Genomic DNA, 19,681 nt, shown 5'->3' with positions numbered 1-19,681 from the left:
CTTCTCATGCAAAGGGACAGCACTCAGATCACAGCCGCTCACCTTCGCAAGGCCACGGCACCACCGTGTTTGAGTTGCTCTCCTGTGATTTCTTTAGCTGCCTTTTTGCCTTGGCAGGACCACTGGCTTTCATCCCTCCCATCACTGGAAGCTGCAGGACAGGAGCTCCCTGTGTGGCTGCAACATCCATTCCTGGAGGTCAACAGCCCTTGGTTACTGCTCTCAACATGCTGCTCCAAACCTGGCCCCTGCCTGCTGGTGGTCTCCAAGGGGCTTTGCCCACCCCTGGGACCCTGCAGGACGTGACCAAGAGATCAGTTACACTGGAGAGGCCATCCAGGGGCAGAAGAGCTGCAATGCTCTGGGACAGGTTGGCATCTGGGGGAAGAAGCTTTCACATGTTTGAATTCCACTTGGGGGGAACGGATTATAACTTACTCCTTGGCTTAACACCATTAACAACCCCCCAGCCAAAACTCTTCACTTCCTTCTTCCTAGTTCTTATTAATCTTGGTTTTTATTAAGTCTATCACATCTCCATTACTGTTGCCTGGTGACCTTGATAGCTCCAATGAAGGGCAAAATGATAAAGCTTTGTGACCAAGTCCACAAACACAGAAATATTTCACCTGAACCTACAGTGCTATTATTGCTTTTAAGTAGAACAGAGCTATTTAAAAAAATAAAAAATCTAAGCCCATACGTGGTGACCTTGCAGAGCTGGAGTGCTCTCTGAGAGTTAGGAGAAGTACATGAATCTGCAGCACCATTCATTATGGAAATCAAGTCATTCCTCATCCAGCTTTCTTATCAAAATCTAGGATTCTGGTGCTGCTACCCCAGGGATTGCCCCTGCGTGGGGAGGATGTCTTATTTCCACAGCAGGGGAGGCGAGGGAGGGTAAGAAAAAAGGTGAAGTCCAGCATCAGGCAGCTCCAGGGAGCACCTGGCAGGCCTTGGGCCAGGACAGCAGGATGCTGGATATCCACAGCTCTGTGAATAAGCAGAATAATCCTCTTCCTTTTGTTTCAGCCTCCACAAAACACCCAGGTGGAAAAGCACATCCCTAGGGAAATCCTAGTAAAAGCCCCACTTGAGAAGGAATGTTTGTGGAACCAGTGCGGTAAGCACAGCAGTAGAGAGAGCTGACACAGGTGAACATAACCTTGTCCTTGAAAAACCCCACCTCCCTCCCATGCCTCAGTTTCCCCTCGTAGTGCTGTGGTGCTTCACAGCTATTTGAAGGTAATTGAGATGGGTGGAGAGCCCTGGGTGGGGTCTCCCGGAGGCAGAGAAGGTTTTGGTAGAGTCTGGACCAGAGCAGGAGAGAACCTTGGCAGTTTTGATTAAGTTAAAAACTGCAGAATCAGACTCATTATTAATATAGCTTTGTGCCACTGCATGTTGTAAGGTTCTTTCTAAACCTGTCACTGCAATTTATCATGCTAGCAGTGTAATAAAATACAGCTATAAAATTTTGGATTAAATGTTCAAGGTCAACGGTGGACTTTCAGCTTCCCTATGTCTTCCTTGCTGCTTTAGCAGATGCTCTATTAAGCACTTACAAGCTCTGGGAGAAAGTTTGTTTTGGAGAAAAAGATTTAGTTGTGGAGCATTTCCAGAATTAAGTCTTCAGGTAATTTGATCTTCACCAAACTACAAACCTATAAATAACAAGACTAATAAACACTGGTTGGTTTCAGGTGGAGGCTTTTTCCCGAGAAACACTCTCATTTTTATTGTTTGCAAAGTGTGTCTCTCTGATGCTGTCTTTGTAAAATTGACAGATGGAGATTCCCTAATTTTAATGGAAATTTGGGTGTGAGAGAGGACCACCCTGGAGATTTTGAGGGGAGTTTTACAGCAGGGTATAGTGAGACTGAGACCAGACTCCACTGCAGTACATTCTGAATAAAAACAATGCATGCTGCTGATGCCATGAGCCTGAGCTTTTTGTGTATTAAAGGGCAACAGAAGCAGCACATATTCACACCTACAAGCTGTATACAAACATGCACAGAAATTTCAAAGGAGTGAAATTCTTCAAAATTGCTAAAAAGAAGCTCCAGTGTCCCCTGGTGTAGCCCCAGCTATTCAAGCTGAGCAGCTGAAATGATTCTGCGGGAGGATCTGCTCTCTGATCTCCCCTTGGATGATGCCTGTTATTTCATTATAAAGATGGAGGAAGCATTTGGCCACACAGTCACCATTTAAAAATTTTTAAAAAAAGAAAATGCAGATGCTGTCCTAGTATTAAATTATTCTCTCTATTCTGGCACATGTGCCAGGAGGCTGGCTCGTTGTTCAAGCTCCAACAGTTGGCCATAATAAAAGATATTACTTCTTCCCACGATCTTTACCTCTCCTGCAGCCTCACAGAAGACCATAAGAGCTACAAGAACATTACTGCTATTAAATTAGAGGCATCACTATTTCTTACTTTCAGAATGTTTGGCTGTTTCCCCTGATGCTGAATAGGGCAACTAATTTACTAGCAAATTAATACTGCTTATCTTTTCTTTCCTGAGAGCTCTGCTGCCTCCTGCTTTCCCCAGGGACGCGTCTGTGGCCTGGCTTGAAATGTGTCACCCTTAAAAGTGGGACAGGGGCAGCTCAGTTTGGTGAACCTGTCACCACCACACAGCCCAAACCAGGAGGTGCAAAGGCCAAAGGCTTTTGGCTTTGCAATGAAATTGTTTCCTAAACAAAACCCACCCCTGTACGTGAGGCAAAACCTTGGGAATCTTGGCCTTGTGCTGGCACAGCAAACAGGGCCCAAGAAGGCAGTTTGCAAAAAGAAGCCCTGCCCAGGGCACCTGGCAGCACAATAGGTACCCTGTGGTGCTCCACATTTTGGGACATTCGCTGTGTCCTCCTCACCCCCAGAGCCTGTTACCTGGGTGCTGAGATGCAGCTGAGAGCACCTTTAGGGAAGGATGATGCCATGGTCCTTGGTCCCTTACAGAATCAGAGAATCATTAAGGTTGGAAAAGACCTCTAAGATCATTGATCAGCTCCTTTTTCCTTTTTTTTCCCTACATCAAAGACTCTGCTCTGTAATTCCTTTCTCATTTGGGGTAAGGAATGAGCTCTTCACCCATGACAAGAAAGAAAAGAAAAGTAGAAACATTGTAAAACAAATCTTTCTTTATCAGATTGATAGGGCTTCAGACTGTGGGATTTGGTCAGAGAAAAGCAATGTTCCCTCATGCTCCTCACTCTCAAACCTCCCAGTCTGCCCTCTGCAATTGGAAATGTGGAATTGCTGAACAGGAGCTCTGGCAAGAGCTACAAGTACCCCATCATAAAGTCCAGGCTATCCACTTTACTGCACAGTAATCTGTTTTACTACTTGTATTATAGTGACAGAATTGTTTTCTGCAACCTAGTTCAGATTAAGAAACTGGGGGATAAGACACATTAACTTCTGTAATATATATTGCCAGAGCCTTGGCTGGTATAAAACAGCTTCCTGGGGGAATTCAGCAGAAAGTGAAGGGCAGAAACAGTCCTGGCTGCTGATTTTCAGTTTCAGTCTGAAAAACTGGAACTCCTTTGGTGCTACAAGCAAAGCCTCAGGTGGTCACTGTAAATCTGCATCCATGTTGTCAAAATCAACACAGCTTCTCCAGTGGAGATTTGCGTTAGTTCATGTATTTTCAGAAAACAAGCTTCATTTGCATTATTTATGAAATGCAAATGCAAGCTCTGTTACAGTGTAAGCAGCACAGTCCAAAAACAAGTCCTTAGACCAGCAAGAACACCAAGGAAACCAGGCACTGTGTCAACAAAAGCTGTGGGCAGTGAAAACATCAGCCTCTGTGTGCCCTGCCAGGGCACCGGCAGCTGAGGTGCCCCTGGGGCTGCAGGGAGCTGGGATGGGGCAGTCCTCACAGGAATTTCCTTCCATGGCCACCCTGACACCAGCAAATGCACCAGAGGCCCCTCCAGCCCCCCAGGGACATGTGCCTGATGCTTCATGCAGGAGATGCTCAGTGCCCCACAGAGCCCCCACAGGGCTGCAGACAGCATCCCCTGCACCTCCACACAGCCTGAGACCCTTCTGCCTCATCTGGCAGAGGAAGGGAAGGGATGGACATGCTGTGGCAATAATCACCTGGTTTGGTAGCTCTGTTAGCTACTCAGGAGTATGTTGAAATCTTGGCGGGTTTAGAATTTCATTTTTTTGGAACTGTTTTCTGGTTTTTCAGCAGAGTAAATCAAGCCTTGCATCCTCACAGTTCTAACAGGCACTGCCAGAGAGCAAAACGTGGGCAGCTCAGAGGAGCTGTCCTTTAATGAGGATTTCCAAATCACTAGAGTCATGCATAAGCTACACCCACTCTGGTGTTAAATGCCCAGTCAGTCAAAGCAGAGTGTTAAATACACTCTTGGGCACAAGAGTTTCATTGCTCCGTGCTCCAGCAGCTCCCACCATGCCCTGTCTGCAGCCACTGAGCCACCAGCACCTCAGCCAGGGGCACAGGGAGGATCCCAAGCACCAGTCTTACTCCAGAGCAGAGGAGGGGAGGCTGGTAACTGGACATAACTCTGAGCAGCTGCAAGGCAAGAGATTTTACAAAGGTACAGACACCTGCAATTCAGCTGTATCATCCCCCACATCACTGTGTAACAGCATCAGGGAGAGTGAAGTTAAAGCTCCTGCAAAAAGGCAGAAGATGCTCAGTTAATTGGGATAAAAGTCCACTGCAACATCCCGGTTACAGAGCACACAGCACTGACTTGGAACACTTGGAGAGACAGAGAAGAAGGTGGGCTGGGAAACAAGCAGCTGGAAGGAGGCAGAGGCAATCAGAGCAGCACTTCACCTGCTCCAGCACCAGCTTGTTGGCCATGAGCTGAACCCCAAGAGGCTCAAGCTCCCCATCCAAATCCCTGTGAGCAACTTGAGGTGCTGCCAGGGGCAGGGCTAATCTGCAGAGCATGTTCCTCACTTGGTCATGGTCAGGCACAAAGCATCTCTTCCATACCAGGGGAGGGGACACCATTTTTTTATTGGAACACAAAGCAGAGCTGCCAACAACTCACAGAGGCATCCAGGGAGCCCCCAGCCCACAGGAAAATACTTTGGCATATTTATTGCAGTATAATGGGACAAACAATGGGACAACAGCACTGGCACAAGCAGGGGATTTCTCTTTCTAAATCACTGCTTGGGTTCTGCCCTCCAAGTGCTCCGTTTGTGGGTTCTTGTATAGGAACTCAGCCTTTGCAGAGCTCATCTCTGTAGGACAAAGTCTGGGTTACAAGAGAGTGGATTACAATAGGTTCTGACTCAAGCTTGCTTCCACCTTCCTATACAAAACAACTTTATTTTCATTAGCAACTGTGCTCCTCAAAAAGCACTACAGTGCATTATGAAGGAAAAAAACCAACCCTTTGTAAAAACAAAGATTATTCTCAGAATTTCTTTAATAGACATGATAAATATTGATGACGCTTTCTGCAATTGCAGAGTGTGGTTCCTGTCCACCTCCAGCTGAAGATTTAATCAAGGGCAGCCCATGTATTTCATTCAGTCATGAAAGTGATATTGAAATCATAAAAAAGAGCAGAGTTACATGCACTGCTTTACAACTGATAAGAACGACTGGCGATTTCATTGCTGTCATTATCAGCTGCCACAATAAACAAGCCGCTACTTCATTTATTATTCTACTCCACACTCAGCTCTGGCTGAAACCCAGACCCAGTTATTTCACACCAGCCTATTCTCAGGGCTTTTTCCCTGATGCCCATAGAAAGTTTTCATAGGTAATCTTCTGCTTTCTGGGTAGGAGCCCCTCAGGCTCCACATATGACTTGTCTGCCTAAACAAACATTGGGAAACATGATCAGAAAGCAGATCTGTGGATGGTGCCCATTCAGATGGACACTTGGTTGCTGTCCATCTGCTCTGGCCCAGAGTGGAGATTTCTGGCTCGTTGCTGCTCTTAGAGCACCCCGTGCCCCAGGGCTGGTGCAGGACCACTCACCTGCGCCGTACGTCGTGGCCAGCATGATGGAGGAGACCCACGCGATCTCGCTATAGGACGTGCCAAAGAAATCCTGGATTTCTTTGAAGAAGATGGCCAAGCCTTTGGGGAAGGCGTAGGCGAAGCCGATGGAAATGAAGGCGCCGAAAACAACCACCCACCCCCAGCCGCCGTCCGGCGGGCCGGGGGCTCGCCCTGCCTCACTGGGGGTCGGCATGGCCGGGCGGGCCCACACTGCCCGGGGACCTCTGCAATACAAAGGGTGGAGTTGTGGGGTCAGTCCCGGGATGCTGCTCCTTTGGACTCTCACTCCCGGGATGCTGCTGATCCTCCAGACCCCGGTCCTGAGACTCTGCTCCCCTGGACCCCCAGTCCTGAGACCCTGGACCTCCAGTCCCGGGATGCTGCTCCTCCAGACCCCAGTCCTGAGATTCTGCTCCCCTGGACCCCCAGTCCCCAAATGCTGCTCCCCTGGAGCCTCAGTCCCCGGATGCTGCTCCCTTGGACCCCTTATCCCAGGATACTGCTCCCCCCATCTGTAGTGCTGAGATTCTGCTCCCCTGGACCCCCAGTCCCAGGATGCTGCTCCCTTGGACCCCTTGTACCAAGATACTGCTCCCCACATCTGTAGTCCTGAGATTCTGCTCCCCTGGATCCCTAGTCCTGAGACCCTGGACCCCCAGTCCCGGGATGCTGCTCCTCCAGACCCCAGTCCTGAGATTCTGCTCCCCTGGACCCCCCGTCCCGGGATGCTGCTCCCTTGGACCTCTAGTCCCCGCATGCTACTTCTCCAGACCTCAGCCTTGGGGTGCGGCTCCCTAGACCCCCAGTCCCGGGCCGCTGAGCCCTGAGCCCACCCTGCACTGCCGCACACACCTTCGCTCAGGTGAGTCCCGTGTGCTGTGCCGCCCACGCTGCGCGGCCCCAGCCGGGAGGAGCGGGACGGGGCAGGAATGCCACGTGTACGTGCGGAAAACCAGGAACAGCGGCTCCCAGGCGCTGCTCCTCCCCACCCCCGGTGCCTGCCGAGCCCCCGGGACACTGGTGGGACACTGGTGGGACACGGGTGGGACACGGGTGGGACACGGGACCCGCGGCCGGACCCACCTGCGGAGCGCGGCGCTGGCGCGGCTCTGCCCGGGCAGGGCGCGGGGGAGCGGCCGCTCCGCTCCGGGCGGGACCGGCCCGCCCCGGCCGAGGGACACGCTCCAAACCCCCCCGGCTGTCACATCCCTCGCTCCAGCGCCCTGTCCCCTCGCGATTCCTCGCCCCCAGCCGAGGCAGCAGCACCAGTCACCCCGCGGGCGTTAATTAAACCACCTTCAGTTACTTCAACGCGAATTGTTCTTTTTAATTCCCCTGTGCTTCCACCTGCATCCCTCCTCTCTTCCGTACTAAATCCCAGCTCTTTTCTCTTCCATGCCACGCTGTTTGCTGCTCTCCTGCCCTTGGAACACATCATCGTTATTAAAAAAAAAGAGTGATTTTTTTACACGGGTAGATGCTGATAGGACAAGAGGGAACAGATTTAAACTGCAAGAGGGGAGATTTAGATTAGATGTCGGGAGAAAATTCTTCACCTGTGGGTGTGACAGGGCATTGCCACAGGTTGCCCAGAAAACCTGTGGCATCCCCATCCCTGGAAGTGTTCAAGCACAGGCTGGACAGGGCTTGGAGTAATCTGGGATAAGGGAAGGTAGCAGGGGCTTAGAATGGGATGGGATCTAAGGTCCCTTCCAACCCAATTCAGAATCCTATGGTTCTGTGATCATTGCAGACTTCTGCCCCCTTTCATGTTCACCAATCTGCTGTGTATTCTAGTTTTCACATGGAGCTCTGGTTGGGAAAACATTAAGCAGCGTTTGCTCTGGCTGGGAAGGTGCAGTTTCACCACAGACCTTTTATCTTTCTTAACCTTGCCTCCCCTTGGCTTAACAGCCCCATGTGTGTCCCATTTTTCTACTTGCACCATGAAGCAACTGAGAGGGGGAAAAAATCAGGGCCTTGCTCTGCAGTTTACCTGGCACAGTTAATCTGGAGCTTTAAAATCTCCTCACAACACAACTGTAAGATGTTTTATTACTGCCATTTCTTTCTTCCTATAAAACTGGGTAAACTCAAAATGACCAGAAACCCTTACTCTAAGCTGTGGGGTCACAGCGTGATGACTGGGAGAGTTTTATTTTGGTGCAGCCCTGACCCACTTTATGAGCTGTGAGGATACCAGCATTCAGTTGCTTCAGCACCTGCTGTCTGTGTTCTGTTAAAAATCAAAAATAAGACCAAAATGGAATAAACACACCTAAGATTGAACTTAGTACATCCTTAGCAGAAGCATGGAAGGTGGGAGGATAGATAGAAGGTGCAGGGAGCAGAGGGATGAGGAAACAGGTATAACTTCAGCCATGGAAGCTGCAACAACTCTCAGCTGGAAGATGAGAATTTCCTTCTCCAGAACTGCTAAATTGTGTGTCATGCTAAAGAATGGCCCCTGCAGCCAGCCCCAGCAGGACATTTCTGGGTAAACTTTCACACAAAGTCGTGGCAAACTCAGAACTAGAGCAGGAAACCAGTTGCAGCAGGTGATATTGGGGGCAAACAAATGATTTCTAAAGATGTCTAAATGTGGTGTTTACACTGTGTTGCTGCTCTGAAGAGAAGTTCACAAGCAAAGAAGAACAGCCCGAGGGCAGAGGGTGGGACTGACGCTGGAAATCCAGGGCTCACTAGGTCAAAAAAGACTTCCTGGCAATTTGGGAGCCTTGGGCTCCTCTCACAGCAGCTGCCTGTGCCAGTGCTCCCCCTCCATGTCGGGACCACAGGCTCTCCCCTGGGACCAGGCTCTGCTTTCTCATCCACTGACAGCAGACACTTCCTGGAGGGCAGGTTTTTTAATTTGCTGGCAAGCAGCAACAAAATTGATTAAAATTGCAAAACACCTTTTCGAATGACTCATTTCCCTATCACAGTATTCCATGTAAATAAGTGCCTGCTATTGTAATTCCCAGTGCTCTGCTCCAGAGCTGTTCAAAGAGGGGCACGCAGGGAAAAGGGGCCAGGAGCAAAGCAGAACCTGAAACTCTTCCTCTCCCCCCATCTTCCAATTTTTACAAAGCTTTCTGTGACAGTTCCCAGGTCATGATTTTCTAATCAAATGAACTAACAGCTTTTACTTATTGAACGCCACGGTTTGATGGACAATATTTAAAATTCTAGAACTACAGAATGGCTTGGGAGGACAGAGACCAACCCCCTGCCATGGGCAGGGACACCTTCCACCAGACCAGGTTGTTCCAAGCCCCATCCAAGCTGGTCTTGAACACTTCCAGAGATGAGGCAGCCACAGTTTCCCTGGGCAACCTCTGCCAGGGCCTCATTTCACTTCACCCATAGAGTGGAACATTTAAGTTCCCCCCAAAAAAGTGACTAGTGAGGACAACTTGAGTGTTTTTTCATGTCTTTGAAAAAGAAAAAAAAAAAAAAAAAGCCAGGGTTGGGGGAAAACCCCTGGGCCCCCTCAAGAATCAAAACAATTTCTGTTTATTTTCAGTGAACCACTTTGTTACTTGAAAATAATTTTATTCAATGCCTTTTATGCAAAGCAGTTTATAGCAGCCAAAGGTAAGAGCTACAGCTCTATAACTCCAACAGAGTTTTTCCTTCATTGAGTCTTTGGAAGTCAATTAAAGACTTTAGAAATTGCTTCCACATTGCATAAAGAAATCCATACCTAGCTCTGCTGCTTGAAAACAGAATCTGGTAAATGCCAGAAGAGGTACCTCTGCACTTCTTTCAAGGGCCTTTAATGGCACACCCCATTTCTTAAAACTGCTCTATTGTCATGTTCCATTTGCTCATAAAATGCTGCAGCAGTGAAATCCAATCCATAGCCAGTTAAAATGGAGCTCCTGAATTAATGGATGAGAATATAGGCAGCAATTTTCTGCAAAACCAAAGGGCTGGACCCATGCAACACCATCACTGAAATATGAGCATTCCCTTCTCCAGAAATACTAAATTGGGTGCCATTCTAAAGAACATCCCCTGCAGTTTGCCTAGTGTGACCTGTCCTAGGAGAGAGACTTCCCAGTCCTCAAAAAATAGACCCTTATATTTATGTTCCTAATAAAATTCTTAACTTTTTCCAAGGGATCAATCCATACAGATACAAAGTAACACTTGAGAGTAGATTTTAAGTCACCAAAATTCTTGGCTCTGGACTCCAACCAGATGTCACCACAAAATGCCAATTGGGGGACAAAGCATCACTTCCCAGTGAGCACAGAATTACCCTTATACCTTGTGTTCTCCCCAGCACTGAGCATGACCAGGCTGATAAAACACATTCCTCTGTGTTTAACCACGAGACTCCAGCACTCAGGGATTTACCAACAATATTTTCATGCCTGGATTTTTAATTAAAGGGAACCTAACTCTGGCTGGTGGCTCCTGGGGCACTGAGCAGCAGGAGAGGACCGGCAGCACCTTCCCAAGATGTTCCAAGCAGCATGTGTTGGTCAAACATGGTCAATCCACATCCCCTGACATCTCCTTGGCTATTTGGGAGGGGAGGGATCTTTCATTTCCATGCAGCCTCTTTGCTGCTGTGGGAGATGTTCTGCTGCAGGCAGAGCCACCAGCCCCTCACCCCCTGCACCTGGTGATGAGGTGACACTGCACAGAGCCAAGTGACATCCGTGCTGGCACCAAAACCACCTGGGGCACTGGCAGAGCCTCCTGGCTTTGTTTTTCACTGAATAATAGGTTTTAAAAGGGGGTAAAGAAGAGGTCGAAATAGAAAGTTATGAAATGTCAAACTTGCTTTTTGCTAAACCCCAGTATTAATAGCACGAAGTGCAGACAGGCAGAGGCATTCATGACATGAAATAAGTTTCTCCAGAGCCAGGAAATCTCTCAGACAGCCCCAGCCCTGTGTCTGTGCCATCAAACCACCTAGGTGCATGAAGCATCACTGCAGGATGTGCTGGTTTCCTGGAGAAAACAGAATAAACCAAGCAATAACATCATTTCTTCTGTTTTTCCCTTGTTGCAGGTGTTTAATCAGCAGCTCAAACGAAAACATTCTTGTTGGTAAAAAGATGGTGACAATTAATCTAGATCTAATAACTGGAATGTTTTCACCGGGGAATTAAAACAAATTATTCCTTTGCTATTGCATCTTTGCCTCATTTACATTTTAATCCCAGAAGGATCTTCCTCTGTTATATTTGGAAAATGACTGCATAGAAAGGAAAAAAAACAACATGGTTGAAGTACTCAGAGATGCATCAAGAATTTAGCTACTAACTTTTATGGCAGAAGTCTGGTTATGCCAAGTCCTAAATGGCTGAAAATGAGGAGAAATACTGTGTTTTTTCCAAACCCTGCTGAATGCAGAGCCTGAAGGCATTTAAGATTGTGCACACAAAGACGGGCAAACAAACAGCTGGGGCAGGAGGTTGTGTTGAAGGTGTAATTACACATTAGCCAGAGCAGAGCAGGTCACTCTTTCTTTGTACTGAAAATAAAGGGGACTCCACTGTAGACACTCTGTGCAGAGGGGAACCTCTGCCTTCCCCACCCTGTGGCTCTCCAGTTCCAGACTCAAGCCTTGTCCTTGCTGTGAGGTTTTACCACAGGATAAGGTCTCCATACACTTTTGCTCGAGGTAAAGACATAATGAATAAAGACTCCTTAGTGTTGCCAAAGTAAAGCCAGTGTGGTGTCCCACCTTATCCCATCCTGCCTTACCCACTTAGCCTGCCTGTGATTTCTGGTGGAAGTATTTTTGTGGGGCTTTCCTTACTCCCTTCAGAGAGAAGGAGCCAGGTTAGCAGAGATCTGCAGCTCAGACAGCCAAAACTAATCTGGTGAATTGAGACACATCTGGTCCATCCACCAGCACCATGTCCAAGGCATGGTCCTCAGCATCTGTGGCACATCTGGGTGCAGAAAACCACTGCTGCCTCCAGCCCACTTCCAAGTAAACTCCCAAGTAGCTGTCAGCAGGGCAGGAAAAGGATCAGCTGCCTCAAGGCTGCCTGAATAACACTTCACCAAGTTGGAGAGCTGAAAGCCTCATGATGTTTGAGAGAGGAGAGACGTTGCAGGATCACCATGCAGAGTGATCCCCACTCCACAGCAGCAAAAACCTGGAATTGCACAATGCTGATTGAGCCTGAATTGAGGTCAGTGGCCTGGGGACAGGGGGATGTCACTGCAGTTTCCAAGTAGTCTCTGGAACACGGTTGTTTGCAGATCATAGTACTCCTAGTCATTACATAATGCAGGTATTTTCCAAAAGGATTAACCCCACCTCGCCCAAGTTTTAAGATGATGGAGGGAGGGTCAATTATAAGTACAGAAAAATATCATACTGAGGCAGCTGGGGCTTTGGTGTGGGTTTTGGTTCCCCACCAAATAAAATTGTGATTGTAACTCCACAAGGGTGTCTCCTCCTGACATGAGTTTCCCCAAGAAATCTCTCTCTAGGACTGCAGTGTTCTGGGAGCAGGTACTGCTCATGTATGTAGGACACCTTTGATCTGCTTCAAGGACAAGGATGGTCTGAGCAGCAGCCAGTCTCAGCTGGCACCACAGAGTGCTGGTCACCAGCGAGGCTCTGGGCAGTGTAAGAGAGCAGGTGGGAAGCAGGACAACAGGATCAAGCCTGCAGCTCCTTGGAACACAACCAGCTCCTCCTGGTGGGATGAAGGAAAGCCTGGAAGCTCCTCATTACCCTTCAAATTCAGTAAAACGCTGGGATATGGCAACAAGAGGCAGAAACAAACCTGGGAGGAGCTGAGTGCACACATCGCACAGAGAGCTGTGTGTAACACCCCTGTGCCCTTAACACAGGGTGATGCAACACACAGGATTGCTGGGGGTAAACTCAGCAGGATCCTGGGCCTGAATTCTCTGTGCTGCTTTGCCCTTCTGGCTGACCATTGTCCAGCAGATTGAGCACAGTGCTTTAGCATTAACTTTCAAGGTCTTACACTGAGAGTTCTTAAGGAACTTGCTGAACTTCTGACATTGTACATCCCTGCTACCCCACAAGGACAAAAACAGGAGACTTTTTGATCCAAGTGCAGTATTTACTCAAGCCTGCTGTAATCCCAGGTTTACAGACTGACCTTCCTAATAGCCCCCTAAATTCCACAGAAACGACTCCTTGTTAGAAGTGCTTCAAAGGGGCACCTGTTACCTAGGTAAGGTTCACAAGGCACTCCATTACTTCCCATTCCTGAAGACCTTTGGGGAAGCCCCCTTTCCCAAAATGCCAGGCTTCTAATGCTGCAGTGCAGCAGGTCAAACTCAGCAGGTGAAAGAGGAAATCCTGACTCCACTAAAGGTGATGGCAAGATGCCTGAAGATTTCAGTGCAGCCCAGGCTTTACCCAAAAATTATATTCAATGTTTGTTGAAGCTTTTTTTTTTCTATTTACTCTAGTGCAGGTTGTTCTTAACAACTGTTTTATATGCAGATAGCTGCAGCTTTTCTGAATACTGTAAAATAAAAGCTGGGGTTTGAAGGGATGCCCTCCATTCCTCCAACCACTCTGGGCAGGCTTCATTCGTGCTCTCCTCCTTCCTCAAACACAGCATGCAGCTTCACTGGATGCTAGAGAATTGCTGTAGACTTATGCTGCTATAGCTGAAAGGAAGATCAAACTGAGTATTCAATTACTTATGCACTCAAAGGTATTTATTCCCTGAGATGAAAGTCCTAAATCTGTTATTATTGCCATTCTCTCTTCTCTTACTATTAGCATGCTGCTGCTTTCACATCTATGGAGATGTCAACACCAGTTATTGGCAGCAAAACTGAAAGATGAGAACATGACAGGGAAATGTTTAGAATTATGAATCATGCGCAAAAACAGATGAGATGCTTGATCTCCCTTAATTCTAGAAGAGTACACAGGGATTTTTCCTCAAATTTATGTTTTTCCATTATCTATTTCAGATGCTGCAAGGATTTAAAAGATGAGTGAGGTGAAGAGCAGCAGGTACTGTCTGGGGACAAACCCCCAGAGAAGAAAGGTGCTCTTGGAGCAATGAACACAGGGGTTTGTGAAAGGGACAGGACCCCCCTACCAGCACGGAGTTCTTGGCCCAAAGTCTGAGTGAATATAAATGCAATGCTGAAAAGGAAAAGTCGACTTTCTTCACAGCATCTCGTAATTTTCCTGCTTGTGCTGCACTCTCCTGTTGTTACAGGTGGCATCTGGGAAAGTCAGGCACTTGCACACACAGCTGTAGTTTATAATAACAGCCCTGCAGCACGATGGTGTCAGAAAAGTCTGTGTTTAAAGATGGGAAGATCAGTGATGAAAGCCACAAGTCTGGTACTGTAATGGCTTCCTCCCCTATCAATACCACATCCAGCAGTTCCCTTGCTGTCCTCGCCTCTATTTCCAAACAGATGTCAAGGGCCCTCACTCAGGGAATGTGGAGAATAAAGACCCAGAAATCCCAACCACTCTGAGACATGTGCAATGTCTGGTGCTCAGCTTCAGACATCCAGCTTCCAGAGCGCCGTGAACAGCCACCCTAAGGAAATGGCCCCTCTAAATGAATCTCTCTTCAGTCACTCTGACTTTCTCAGCCCCTGAAATAAAACCACCAGAGCCAAACAGCAGCCAGAGGATACACAGCCATGGTTTCAAGGGGAAATCAGTGTTCAGTAGAGCTGCTGATTTATTCCCCCTGGAAGTGAAGCCTTCTGTCCATCTGCAGCAGAGAGCACAGCCCGAAGAGCCCAGGGAATCTGCCTCACTGACAGTCTGATCCACTCCAGCCAGACCTGAAAAGGCTCTTTCATCCCTCACACCTCTCTGGTCACATACATCTCCTTTCACCTTAATCCATCCCACACCACTCCTTTTTTATTGCCATGTAAAACCAGTCCCTAAAGCCCACAAGAGTGTGAGCCTTCTGTACCCAGGGTGTACCCCTGATCTTTGCAATGAGTGACCCAGGAAGCCTCCAAAGCAACCCTGTCCTGAAGGTGAGAGGGTACCAAGATCCCTCCATTCACAATTTTTTTTGTAATAGTCTTCCCCAAAGAATGTCACAGACTTTTTTATTTTTTGAGAATACAGGTTTGGGTAGGTGTGAGGTTACTCACACTTGGGTGGCTATTTTTGTGTTCTTCAGTGTTAACCCTTTTACCTTTCACCCTTGCAAAACCAGCTAAGAACCACCAGGATCTGCTAAGGGCCCAGGAATAAGTGCCAGCAGCTGCACGTCACAGGCACCAGCAGCCTAAACCAGATGATCTCTACTAACCATTAACAGTAAGATTAACCAGCTACTCAGATCAAAGAGGCAGACTGACAACCTGGAAACATCCCTCAGGGAACATCCGTTTGATGATTTCATTAAGAGGACAGTAGATATCTTCCCGCAAAAGCAATTTTTGCAGCCAAGGTACAGGTACCCAGTGAACATTTTAGTTTGAAGAAACTGGTGAATGCATTTGCTCTTTTAGAAAGATTCTACAGAGAAAAGTCTAAAACATCATCCCTTACTTATCTGAAGCAAGATTTTAGCAACAGATTTAGGGGAAAACATATTTCAATGCTGTCTTAAGATATACGTGCACATATTCCATGTCTCTATATCAGCAAAACTTGGGGTTTGAGTTTCAGTGGTTTCTATGCAATCATGAGCACAAATCACACATTTTTGTTTCAAAAGGAAAGACAAGAATAGGAACAGAACAAAAGACTAAGTATACTGAAATAACTGCCCAGACTCAAATAATTCCAAGCCTCTACTCACCCACGCATAGCAAAATTTCTGATGAAATAATTGATGGTTTCATGTATATTGGCAAGAAAAAACTCAGCACTACTGGTTTTCTCAGTTTTGCCAATATATATCATCAGAAAATAGAAAGCCAGACTTAGATTTAGCACTTTCCAGGAACTTTCTCAAGAAATACATTCTCCCCTTTTGGTGCAGAGATCAGATCTTCTCCTTCCAAAGGAAGATACAGCCTGGCTTCACTTACCTCCTCCGTAGGTGGTAGCACACATGATGGATGTTGTCCAGGCAATCTGGCTGTAGGAGATGCTGAAAACAGCCTGGATCTCTCTAAAGTAGATTGTGAAAGCTTTAGGGAAGGTAAATGCAAACCCAATTGAGATGGAGGCTCCAAACACCACTGCCCAGCCCCATCCACCATCGGGGGGGACATAGCCCAGGTCTGAAAGCACTGGAGGAGACATGGTCAGAGCAGATTCCAGAGCAAACTCTGCTTCCCAGTGGCCTGCAGAGCAGAGGAGATGTGTGTTGTACAGAATGTTCATAACATGTGGTCAGACATCATTTTAAAGCAAATTAAAGTAATTTAGAGGTACATAGAATCACCACTCTTGAAGCCTTAATCCTTTTGCTGCCTTTTAACAGTTCTATTGTTAAATTCTAACACAGCCAAGATCACCCTTCCCTCTCCAAGAACCCTGTCCAGCTCTTCCACCTGTATTTTAAATACATACCCTCAAAATACTCCTTTGGCCTCCATGTCCAGGGACAGACCTCAGTCCCAGATGAAGTCAGTGCCTCCACTGTCTGTTCTCTGCCACATCCACCTGTGGCTCTGTGTCCCACCCTGGGAGATGGCTTCTGGAGGTTACTCCTGTCCCAGTCCCTCTGGAGAGACCCCAGTGCTGTGGCTGTACCTTTTTCAGGGTGAATCCTTCACTGTGTACTTCTCAGACGTGGGTGGAAGTCCTTATGATTTCAGGTTATTCCTGCTCAAAAGAATAATCTCCATGATGTAAGCAGCAGGTGAACAGCCCCACAGTGGGCCCAGCTCCCCTGTTCTGCAGGGGAACAGGGCTCTTTTGGCTGTTGCTTCCCTCAAACCAACAACCAAACTGAGAAACTGCTTGCAAAGGGGCTGAAGTTCCTTCCTACTTATGGGCAGCAATTCCACTCGTGCCTGATGCCTGCCAGGTTACCAGATTATGCACAGGAACAGCACAAATCAAAGAGGGCATTCACTCATTTGCATTCTTCCCATTTTCCCTGGTCATTAAAATAAAATGAGAATAAAAAGAAAAATAAACAAAATATACACCTCTTTTCTGTGAATCTTTCAGATTCATCAGGGATGAGTTTTGGGATCCCTTTGCAAAATAGTCAGATCTCCACTGAAAACTTTCAGTCCTGCTCTGAAAGATTGCTGATTTTTGTTCTTGTCATAGCCTTTCTTCACTGTCTTTTTTTGCTACAGACCAAGACCGTTCATCTCCATTTATTTTTAATTGAAGAAAATTTATGTAAGCCCATGTTCAGTGCTCTGGAGGCCCTCAAAGGGTGAGAAGTTACACTGGGAGAGGATCACCACAAACCTGCTCCATCCTCACCCTCATCCCTGGGCATCCTCTCCCAGCCTCTGTGGGTGAGGAGTCATGGTCAGACCCAGTGTAAGAGGGCAGAGACCGATCCACTGAGACCCACGAGAGGATTCACTGCCATTTACACAGAATCACAGAATGGTTTGGGTTGGAAGGGAGCTTAAAAATCATCCCGCTCCAACCCCTTTCCAAGGATTTCACTGGAACATGAGAGGAACTTGACTGTAACTGGAAAAATTATTAGCCCAAAATGCTAATATTTAATAAATCCACTCTAATTTCTATCTGGATAATATCCAGGATTGCAAGTTGTTGCGTTTCCTGAGACTTCCTTGCTGTATCAATAGACGATCAACTAAGTTTTTTACAATAAAATTATAAATATTAAGGAAAATTCCCCATCACACTATGAGGGATGCATGTTTTAATTTCAGGATCAAGCAAGATTGTACTTGCAAAGTTACTCTTGCTCTGATATTACGTAATAAAGTGGTCTGATAGATATTAATGAAACATTTTTTCTCCCTTACAGGTACCCACAGTATATGGAACATTCTGATGCAGAGTCTGTTATACCCCATCATCTAAGCCTTTCCATAAAGAGAAATAATTTTCTTTTAGAATTACATTAAATCAACTTCATTACTGCAGGGTAAGATTTTAAAAGGAAAACCCAAGTTAAAAAGTAATAGTGGTGATGTTGGAATGCCTGTCTGTTGATGTTTAAGAGATCTTATTACTTATCAAATTGCATTTCATTGCACTGCTTCTTTCATTCATGGTTATTCTACCCAGTTTAGGCCGTTCAAATATTATGGAGAATACCAAGCTCCTAAAAATATTGACATATAATAGTGTTCCTGAAATTAGGCAAAAAAAAAACTGATCAAGGGGTGGTTAGAGTGAGGACAAATTTCCTTATTTAACATTATGCTTGGTATTCACAATCTACCAAAATTTAGGCTATGCAAAATTCTCAGGTCCCTCAAATTCAAAATTTTTGGTAGTCCTTTAAAAAGGTTGAGCCTGAACTTTATATATGGGATTAAAAAGAAAGGCTATTTTTTATTACCACCAATTCTAAAACTATGACTAATTATGCACCACCTTTAGAAGTCTTACATGATGAATATATTTGTGCATTTAATTAGATTTTTTTGTTTAATGAGAGATATATTGAGACGACATTAGCATAAAATCAGACCATGGTATCAGATCATTGTCCAGCTTTTCTATATCAAAACAAATTAATGCAGTAAACCAAAGAGAGGAACCAAAGTTAAATGAAAATATAGTGTGTAGTCAAAAATAAAAATCATACCAGCTGACTCTTACTTCCCCAGCTATAAAACAAGGCTTCCAGAGGAAGATTTAGGGGAATCCAACTTCAGGATTAAAAAATTTGGGATAGTTTTTAGAGGGTTTAATAGCCTGAGCAACCAGCAGACAGTGACTTGATACAGTCCCAGTCTCTCCTCATTTCTCCTGTGGCATCCCCTGAGGTTTGTGAGACATCAGCACTAAGGAAGGCCCAGGACCATTCTCCCACGGGCATTACTCCTTCTAACACCCTCTTAACCACAACTTTGTCATTTCCAAGCAAAAGCTGTCTTTGTCTGGCACAAATTTACTTGTCAGCTCTCTTGCTTTACCCCTATTTCCTTTTTGTGAAGTTAAAAAACTCTGCATGTCCCATTTCTCCACTTACCACTCCCTGCAGGCTTCCTGCTTAATTCCTGTTAGTTTATTTAGACTTACTCTTTAGACAGGTATTCTGGATCTTTTCTCCACTAATCTTCAATGCTCTTCAGGAATCTCTCTGAGGCTACAAACAACAATTTGGAAATAAAGGAATTCCAGGTCTCTTGCACAATCAAGGCCCTTACATCTCAATCCAGTTGACATTTACCATCTTCTTTCCTTGATTTATGAACTGCCTGTCTTTTGGAACCAACACATACAATCACAACCCTCATTCTGTAACCCAGATCAACTGGGGACTCTTCTTGGACTGCACAATTATTTTTCTACACCATTTGGTTGGGGCTGGGTTTTCTTGCGAGATGACAGCGCCGTGAAAAATCAAACCTGAGTCTAATAAAGCTTCACCTGCTGATCCAAGGGCTCCATGGGGCCAAGGTTCCCTCAACCCAAGCCCAGCACCACACACAAACACTCACTGACCAACGGGCTGCTCCCTGTCCGGCGAGGCGGCACCGCTCGGACCCCGTCCCTCGGCAATGCCGGCTGCTGGCTCCTCTGGGAGAGACCTGCTGCCTTTTAAAGCCATCTGCTCATCTCGTCCCCCACCCCA

General features: G+C 46.6%; 1 protein-coding gene across 2 annotated transcripts in view; it reads right to left on the bottom strand.

The window, feature by feature from the left end:
- Positions 1-19,473, bottom strand: part of LOC137480835 (monocarboxylate transporter 2-like) — a 36,801-nt gene extending 17,328 nt beyond the window's left edge. Inside the window, exons 1-3 of one of the 2 annotated variants that reach the window (XM_068202209.1) lie at positions 19,456-19,473; positions 16,504-16,758; positions 16,017-16,274 (exon numbers count right to left, since the gene is read on the bottom strand). In XM_068202209.1, coding sequence (XP_068058310.1) covers positions 16,017-16,233 — 217 coding nt within the window. In that variant the 5' untranslated portion in view covers positions 16,234-16,274; positions 16,504-16,758; positions 19,456-19,473. Of the gene's footprint in view, positions 1-5,996; positions 6,214-16,016; positions 16,275-16,503; positions 16,759-19,455 lie in introns of those variants that run through there. The other variant, XM_068202208.1, reaches the window with a different exon arrangement.
- Between the last annotated feature and the right edge of the window lie 208 nt (positions 19,474-19,681).

The sequence above is a fragment of the Anomalospiza imberbis genome, chromosome 11, assembly GCF_031753505.1.
Source record: "Anomalospiza imberbis isolate Cuckoo-Finch-1a 21T00152 chromosome 11, ASM3175350v1, whole genome shotgun sequence".
Lineage (NCBI taxonomy): Eukaryota > Metazoa > Chordata > Aves > Passeriformes > Viduidae > Anomalospiza > Anomalospiza imberbis.
This window is presented reverse-complemented; position numbering and strand designations above follow the sequence as displayed.